Source organism: Melanotaenia boesemani, chromosome 20, assembly GCF_017639745.1.
Source record: "Melanotaenia boesemani isolate fMelBoe1 chromosome 20, fMelBoe1.pri, whole genome shotgun sequence".
Taxonomy (NCBI): domain Eukaryota; kingdom Metazoa; phylum Chordata; class Actinopteri; order Atheriniformes; family Melanotaeniidae; genus Melanotaenia; species Melanotaenia boesemani.
The window spans coordinates 14,050,757-14,058,710 of record NC_055701.1 but is presented as its reverse complement, the minus strand read 5'-3'; the positions used below and the strand labels follow the sequence as shown (position 1 = coordinate 14,058,710).

The window sequence follows — 7,954 nt, the reverse complement described above, 5'->3', positions numbered from 1 at the left end:
GGATTTTTTTTCATCAAAATTCTTGTTGATTCAAGTATAAAATACCTCTGATTGTTCCAAGGCCTCCTCGCTGGGTGAACCCCACTCTGCCCCTCGGTGTGACAGCACCACGGCCCCTGGTCTGACTGGCCGCTCCACGGACTCCTCCCCTTGCTCCTCGTCCTCTCCCAGACCCTTGGAAGTCCTCATAGCCATAGTACGGGTCATCATAACCACCCCGGTAGTTGTGGTAATCATATCCATAGTAATCATAATAGTCTTCATAGCCATAATAATCATGAGGATAAGAATAACCTCCTCGCCCACCTCTCCCTCTGCCTCTTGTGGGTGGTGGCATGTGGGGAGGCCCATAATAATAGTACTCATCATACCTGATGAAGACACACAGACACACACTTAGCATAGCATCACATCCACATCAGATCCAAAACAATATCCAAATTTGATCATCATGGGATTAAAAAGGCAATTTTTGAAATTGGTTTGAAATGTATAAACAATTTGTTAAAATCCTTCAAATGCATTTTTTTTTTATTAATCAGAAATCTGTTGATGACCTACAGTACCAGACAAAAGTTTGGACACACACTCAAAGTTAACGGGCAGGTGTGTCCACATATGTTACTGGCACTTCAATTCCAAGTTTTAATTTAAGTGTTCTAGCTTACATTTGCGTTTTGGCAGCTTGTCTCTGGGCTTTGCGCTCTTTCCTCTTCTGGTCAGGGGGCTTGGCAAAGACTATTTCAATGTTCTCTCCTTCAAGGTCTTTGCCATTGAGATCAGCTAAAGCCTGTTAAATAAATCATGAGCACATTCAAATGTGTTTTCACAGCCACAGAAATAAAAGTTTATCTTCAGCATGAATGATTTGTAATGTTTCTGTACCTTTACAGCACCATCTCTTTCCTCGAAGTGGATGAAGGCATAATCTTTCAGTTTTTTCACTCTCTCCAGCTTGCCATACTGACTGAAGGCCTTTTCAAGTATCTCCTCTGTAACAGTGCTTGCCAAGTTCCTCACAAACAGCACCTTGACCTAGGAATAGACATACAAGGCTTTTTTTCCCCTCCCTTCCTTCATGAAATTGAAAAATTCTAAAACACAAGAGATGGTCTCAGAAAATATGGCCACACATGTAACTGATAGTACAACACCAAGGACCTAATCCTTACCTTAGCCATGACTTCTGGATCTGGGTCCTCAATAGGATCAGCCCACTCCACAGTAACCACATTTCCCCACACCTTCACCTTGCCACTCATCAGTCGACGACGAGCCTGAGCTGCCGTCTTGTGGTCTTCGTACTCCAGGAAGCAAAAACCCCTATTCTTCTTCTTGTCATCGGGCTGGTGGTACAATATGACATCATTTAGACCCTCTGCAAAGTCAAGAAACAGGGGAGGAAGGCAGAACAAAAGCAGGAGGAATTTTAGTCTGTTTTTCTTTAGAAAGCTCTTTCCACCAAACCACTGACATCAAAACTACCTGTAGAAAACAGTCCCAAACAACAATTTGTTATAGATGGTCTGCATTTGGTTCCTAACCTAGTTTCCTTGAGGACCACCTCCATGTAAATACTAAAAAGCCATGGACGCTGTGCGCCACCCTGTGCTGAAACAATGCTTGGTTTTATGCTTTCAAAAGTAAGATTTTCACCATAAATAATGTATAAATAACGTGTTCTGTCCTTCAATAAAGCTAAAGTTAAATTAATAACATATAGCCTTACTTTTCCCCCTTAAAATAGGGACAATGTGTGGACCCTAATCACAATGGCCCTGAAGGTTCAAAGCCTCAGGGACTCCCTGTGCTCTTTCAGAGACCCCCTAGGAGGGTCCTGAACCTCAGGTTGGGAACCACCAATCTAAGCGATCGTGCTTCATTCATTAGCTGCCCTAAATGCTTTCATTGCAGTACTGATACCACAATAAAAGAAGATCAATTGTAGCAGAAAAACACCTAGAGGAACTGTGTTCAAGAAATATTTGCTTTAGAAGCAGACCTACAAAAAAAAAAAAAAAAAAAAAAAGTAAACAACTCTAAATAGTAGATGAGAGGCTCATGAACAAACACAGTCCGGTCCCAGCTCACCTGTAACTTTTGCAAATTCTTCAACAATCTGCTCTTTTGTTTTACTCTTGGGGATGGAGCCAACAAACAGTCTATTATTGGCCACAGAGATGCATACACCAATGTGTTTACCCGGTCGAATTTCACTGTTGTTGCACTGCGGAAGTAGAGACAATAGTACAAGTTACAAAGGTGTGTGTGTATGTGTAAGAAAGAGAAATCTAAACATATAGAACCATATTTCCCATAGATGCATAAATACAAATACAAATATGGAGCCATAATGAAGCGTATGGGTGGTTTTGGGTTCTAGCTCACATAATTATCCATAGAAAATTAGCACACTATGTTACACATTTCCCTGGCTTTGAATGTACTGGCTGAAAAAGCCTACCACTTACAAACAATTCCACCAAATAAATTCATTACTGCAGCAGAGAAAACATACCAACTTGACAGCCTTCTGCGCAGCGTCTTTAGTGCAGAAAGTGACAAAGGCATAGCCCCTGTTCAGTCCACTGAGAGGATCCATCATCAAGCGCAAGTCCCAGATAGGGCCAGCTTTCTCAAACAGTGGGACCAGCTCATCCTCAAAAAGGTCTCTGGGGATTTTTCCAACAAATATCTGCCATGGAAAACAGAAATATGGTTGAGGAGAACAACTTAATTGAAATATTGGAAAAAATACTCAACAGATGGTTTTCTGGAAAAGGTATCCAATCAGATCTTAGCGGTAAGCTATCACTGTAACCATGGTTACTACAGAAGACAAAAAAGTTTCATCATTTGGATACCATATTTACTACATTTAATAGAAATTCTAAGGGTTGGAGTAAATAAAGATGGCCATCTTGTTAACTTTTATTTAGCCAAGTAAACAGCAACAGGTTCTATACCTCTGTACCAATGGTGGGTTGAGCCCCTGAATGGGCAGACTCTGGTGGAGGTCCACCATACTTCCTCTGTCCTGTTGTCACATCAAGTGTGTAGCCAGTCCTCTCCAGCAGAGCCTAAACAAAAAAAAAAAAAACATTAAAAATGACGAAGGTATTGTAAACTTTTAACATGCTTTTCCACTGAAAAAAAGATTAGTGATTGCATATGATGTCCCAGGCATAAACTCAGGTGCAATTTAAGCATTAAAAACATTAAAATACATCAATTCTCACTTTTATTTTGGCTTCATCTGGTCCTTTGTTGGTGTCTGACACTTTGGTCCCTTGTTTCTCTCTCTGTCTGTACGTCTTCATCACGCCACAAAGAAAGGCACTTTTGTTCTGAAAGAAAAACAAACTACTAAGTATAATAAAAAAAAATACATTATTTGGATAACTTGTTATACACAAGAGCAAACCGCTTTTGTGCAATTACTGTGTACAAACTGTTCTAGCCTCTCACTATACAAAATCTATTTTTGGCATACATATATATACACACACCCACACACACACAGACATATATATATATATATATATATATATATATATATATATTTGCAGCAGTACAATCTGCCTACCTGAACATGTGAGAGGTCGCTGTCCTTGAACTGCAAAAGGACTTGAAGAGCACCTTCTTCGTTGAATTCTTTCAGAGCTTCAATTGCTCGGTCATCTAAGTCACTGTGTGACACTAAACCTAAAAGTTGGATGACACAGAAAGAAATGAGCTACTACCAAAAAAATAAAAATTTTCATTACAAGTGATAGAAACTGAAGAATCAATTTACATCTACATCATGTTATACTACAATTTTAGAATTTTACATGACTTATTAACAAATAATGACAAATAGGAGTCAGGGGTGGGCCCAGTCTAATGGGGTTGAATTCAATAGTCAAGCTGAATTTAACTCTCTAACCAACACAATTTAATCACTATAGATGTGACAGTGCAACATGATATACCAGTGCCCCTCTATACTGTGGTTGAGTTTCTAATGAGCCAGTACACATTTTCCTCTATGGAGGGACGATCACCTGTCCGAAGCAGCCACACACTAAACAGCTGCTGCCATTGTCTCTGCTTCAGCCCCATCTGGCTGAAAAGGCCAGACCAATATTTTCTGAATGTCACCATACAAACAAGTCCTGAAATGACCCCCAAACTTAATCTACAAAACCTATTTTAAGCTATAGATATTTGGGTTGCAGCCAAAAATCATACAAATATGACATACCAACTCATCACTTTACAATAATTGGGGTGCAGATAAACTTCCTAGAAATTAATGACAAGCCTAGAAAGGCTCATCAAGAGAGAAAATTCATTCACCAAGACACCAGTGATCATGCAACCATATTGGAAATGCAAATGTTATGATCTTTTACACATTTTTTTAAACATTGGTAAAGTTTAATTTAATATTTTGAAGCACTGCAGTACCCATTTTGGTAGGAAACCACAAAAAGTTGCTTCAGGATCCCAATTCCCCCATTCAAAAAAGTGATAGTGACAATACATGCAAGACTTGATACACAAGAAAATTGCATATTAAATATGCAAGTATATTCATAATGCCTTACCTGCTATGTAAATTTCATCTAGTTTTTCAGCAACTTTCTGTGGTAAACCAGCTTCTAATAAAGTCTGGAAGTGCTCAGAATGGGTAACTGCAGCAGAGGTGTCCATTGGTTCTTCTGGACCATTTCCATTAATATGTTCTGTGGCCATGTCTCCAGAAATCTGTATAAATGCAATGAGCCAAATTAATCCTGGGTCAAGGGCAAGAATTTTGATGTTTTCAAGAGAGTGGAAAGTCTCAGACTTGTCAGTAAAATCATTTAAGAAATAACTAATAAAATTAAACAAAAACAGTCTTACTAGTCATGATCTGGGATGTAGTGTCAATTTCACACTAATAAGCCCAAGTTAATAAACAGGAGACGCTAACATCTGCAAAAGAAGTTAAGGTTTTGTGGCCTTTCAGTCTGGAAACTTTTCACTATCTCTCACCTTAATGCTAGCAGTGTTTTGCAAACAGCCCCAAAATTTTGATATAGGCACTCATCAGGTCTAACACTGTACATAAGATAGGAAGTGCATATTCCAAATTGCTGACAGAAACCGATCAGCTTTACACAGTTACAAAAAAAGAAAAAACTGTAAGTGTGAAATTGCTGGGTTTCTGTCCACGTGGTATTTTTTCTCTTTGGTTTCTTCTGGGATAGACATCTGTGCTAGTGGAGCCAAGTTTCTTTTCTTTAGAGCCCCTTTTCCCTGCAGAAGCATTGTCTACGGTCTTCCCTAAATTACATGTTAGCTTACCTTATCATTGCTGACTTCAGCACAGACTAAGATAGCTGATATACGCTTTCATCAGATACTGAGCCCCGGTTTCCGGTGACTGACCAGTGAGCAAGTTCGCTCCCTTAGGCTATGGCAGCACATATTGTGACACCAAGTTAAATATTCCAATTATTACGCAAATAATCAACTCAAACATTACCTTCCTCCAAGGGCAAATACTAAAACAGCAATAAAACTGTTGGCTGTTCACATTACTCTATCTGGTCATGCTGGACTCAGCTAAACGTTTAGGGCAACTGTCTGTTTTGACTTACTGTTATCCGTTGCTAATATTAGCTAAACACTATTGTGCATACTCTAATGTCCGCTAATCGAGCTCGTAAGCACGTGCTTTTTTAAGTTAATACATTACAAGTACATTAAAGTAACTCTTAAAACCCCGAAACAAATCACTATTGGTGGTTTACATTTAAGGTTAGTAAATTGCTGTATATTAAATGCTACTTCAAGTACGTTATGATAACATTAGATTTGATGGGACATGAACTGGACTCGCACACGTTGAGGTTAGCTAGCTAGCGGGCTAGTTTGTACAGCTAAAGGTTCTGCAATCACGCTAACCTCAGACTTCATTGGGACAATAACACGAGACTCCGGTATGCATTTTCAGTGAGCGGGGTTAAAGCCAATATATCAATGAACATAAGTATATATGCTGGTACAATAGTAACCTACGACCGCTAACTTTTGCCAATGTAGCTGATTGTTAGAATCTACTAGCATACAATGACAATGAGCATGTCAGATCCATGATCTGTCAAAATGGGCTAGTTGATGCTAGCATGCTAATTCGAATGGGATATCAGTGAGGCCATTGTTAGACCGTCATTTGTCGGTACTGATTTTACCAAATAGCAAAGTACGCCTTTTGAGTTCAACTGATTTTAACGAGGCCTTGAAAGCTAAATGTTTAGCCTGCTAGATACGTGATTAGTCAACGTGCCGCCACATAGGAAGAGTCCATTTTCAAAAAGCCGGTCTGGACAACTCGTTCCCAACCATCACCAGTTTCCACATTGTTTGAAACAGCACCGCACGGTTCAGACTTTTTAGTATTTAATTAAGCCACATTCACATGACCAATTAGAAGCATTCGCCCTACCTGCCGCTGGGACACCAACGTGTATGGTGCTGATTATATAGGAAGATAATGTGATATTTAAAAGACAGAAAAAGTGTAAAACTCCCGGCACTGGTCCGGCTTCAGTCATTCACTGTTGATGATGTAAAATGGCTGCCACGTTCACGCCTCGAGTTTTGTCTGGTCGATGGGGTTTCTTGGACAACCCTGCACGGGCTTGTCTTGTATGCATTCTACAGTACAGCAGCAAGTCATCCGCAGAATCCATCATAATTACCAGCTATGATAATGTCACGACAACGGAACCATTTATTTAACAAGAAAGACTTGATATAACTCTTAAAACAAAGGCTAATTGTTCAAACGAATGGACGAAACTGAGCTGAAATACAAAAATTAGAAATAATGAAATAAATCGAGTAAGTCTAACAAAGAAATATTCCCTTAATTATTTATTAATCATCGACCACTCTGAAGATTAAGAGCAAAACGAGGCAAAACATTTAAAGGGATAATATGATTACAAAGACATAGAATGGTTATAGATATGCAAAACAATACTAAACAACCTAAATGAAACCCGAATTGCAAAAAAAACTGACATTTAGCGAAAATAGATCCATATCAGACACAAAGAGACAAAAGTGACAAAAAACAGTGACTAAAATGAAAACCAGTATAATGGCGTAAAAATCTTTGAAATAACCACAGAAAGTTGTAATACACACACACACACACACACACACACACACACACACACACACACACACACACACACACATATATATATATATATATATATATATATATATATGTATATATATATATATATATATCACCTCCATTTCATGCTAGGATGACAACCCTACAACCCTAAACAAAATAAAATTGATATATAAACAACAGTAAGACAGACAAAAAAATAATTAATCATAAATTATTCAAAACCCCAGAAAAATACTCACTTTGAAACGCAAAGCAACAGCAAACTGTATCTGAATGTTTTGTGGATGTTTTTAAAATATTTTTTAGTGTGTGTCTTCACCATTGAAGGCCTTTCACATGTCTGTGTAGAGTTCTAATGTTTCATCAATCCATGTCTACTACCACCGTTAATAAATAATTATAATGTTCTGTTTAATCCTCTTTAACCCATGAGATCATGCATTTGTACAGTCTTCGTAAACAAGTTTTGGACTGGAACTTGTAAGGTAAGTCCCACTTTCCACCACACTGTGTCACTCCTCTCATGCTACTGTGCTGATCTTCAACACAGAAAGGACAGATTGTGTGTTTTTACCAAAGATGTTAGAATTGAAAATGATGTAATTGTTCTGTGCAGCAAATACAAGCCATGTGGAAAGCTGTTTACAAAGTTTATATGTGCAGAACCCCATGAAAATTTTAAGATTTTGTAATGACAGGTAAGAGTTATTCTTCCATGATGAGATGAGATATCCTGTTCATGCATTTGTTATTTTCCAGAATTATTTGTTT

The 7,954-nt window shown here is 38.3% G+C and overlaps 1 protein-coding gene across 2 annotated transcripts in view; it reads right to left on the bottom strand.

Annotated features, from left to right (window-relative positions):
* The window catches only part of LOC121630706 (heterogeneous nuclear ribonucleoprotein Q-like), an 8,765-nt gene extending 2,158 nt beyond the window's left edge, over window positions 1-6,607 (bottom strand). The window contains exons 1-11 of one of the 2 annotated variants that reach the window (XM_041971132.1): window positions 6,479-6,606; window positions 4,593-4,752; window positions 3,587-3,705; window positions 3,240-3,347; window positions 2,967-3,080; window positions 2,519-2,695; window positions 2,092-2,227; window positions 1,173-1,378; window positions 886-1,035; window positions 669-790; window positions 46-371 (exon numbers count right to left, since the gene is read on the bottom strand). In XM_041971132.1, coding sequence (XP_041827066.1) covers window positions 46-371; window positions 669-790; window positions 886-1,035; window positions 1,173-1,378; window positions 2,092-2,227; window positions 2,519-2,695; window positions 2,967-3,080; window positions 3,240-3,347; window positions 3,587-3,705; window positions 4,593-4,740 — 1,606 coding nt within the window. In that variant the 5' untranslated portion in view covers window positions 4,741-4,752; window positions 6,479-6,606. Of the gene's footprint in view, window positions 1-45; window positions 372-668; window positions 791-885; window positions 1,036-1,172; window positions 1,379-2,091; window positions 2,228-2,518; window positions 2,696-2,966; window positions 3,081-3,239; window positions 3,348-3,586; window positions 3,706-4,592; window positions 4,753-6,478 lie in introns of both variants that reach the window. The other variant, XM_041971133.1, reaches the window with a different exon arrangement.
* Between the last annotated feature and the right edge of the window lie 1,347 nt (window positions 6,608-7,954).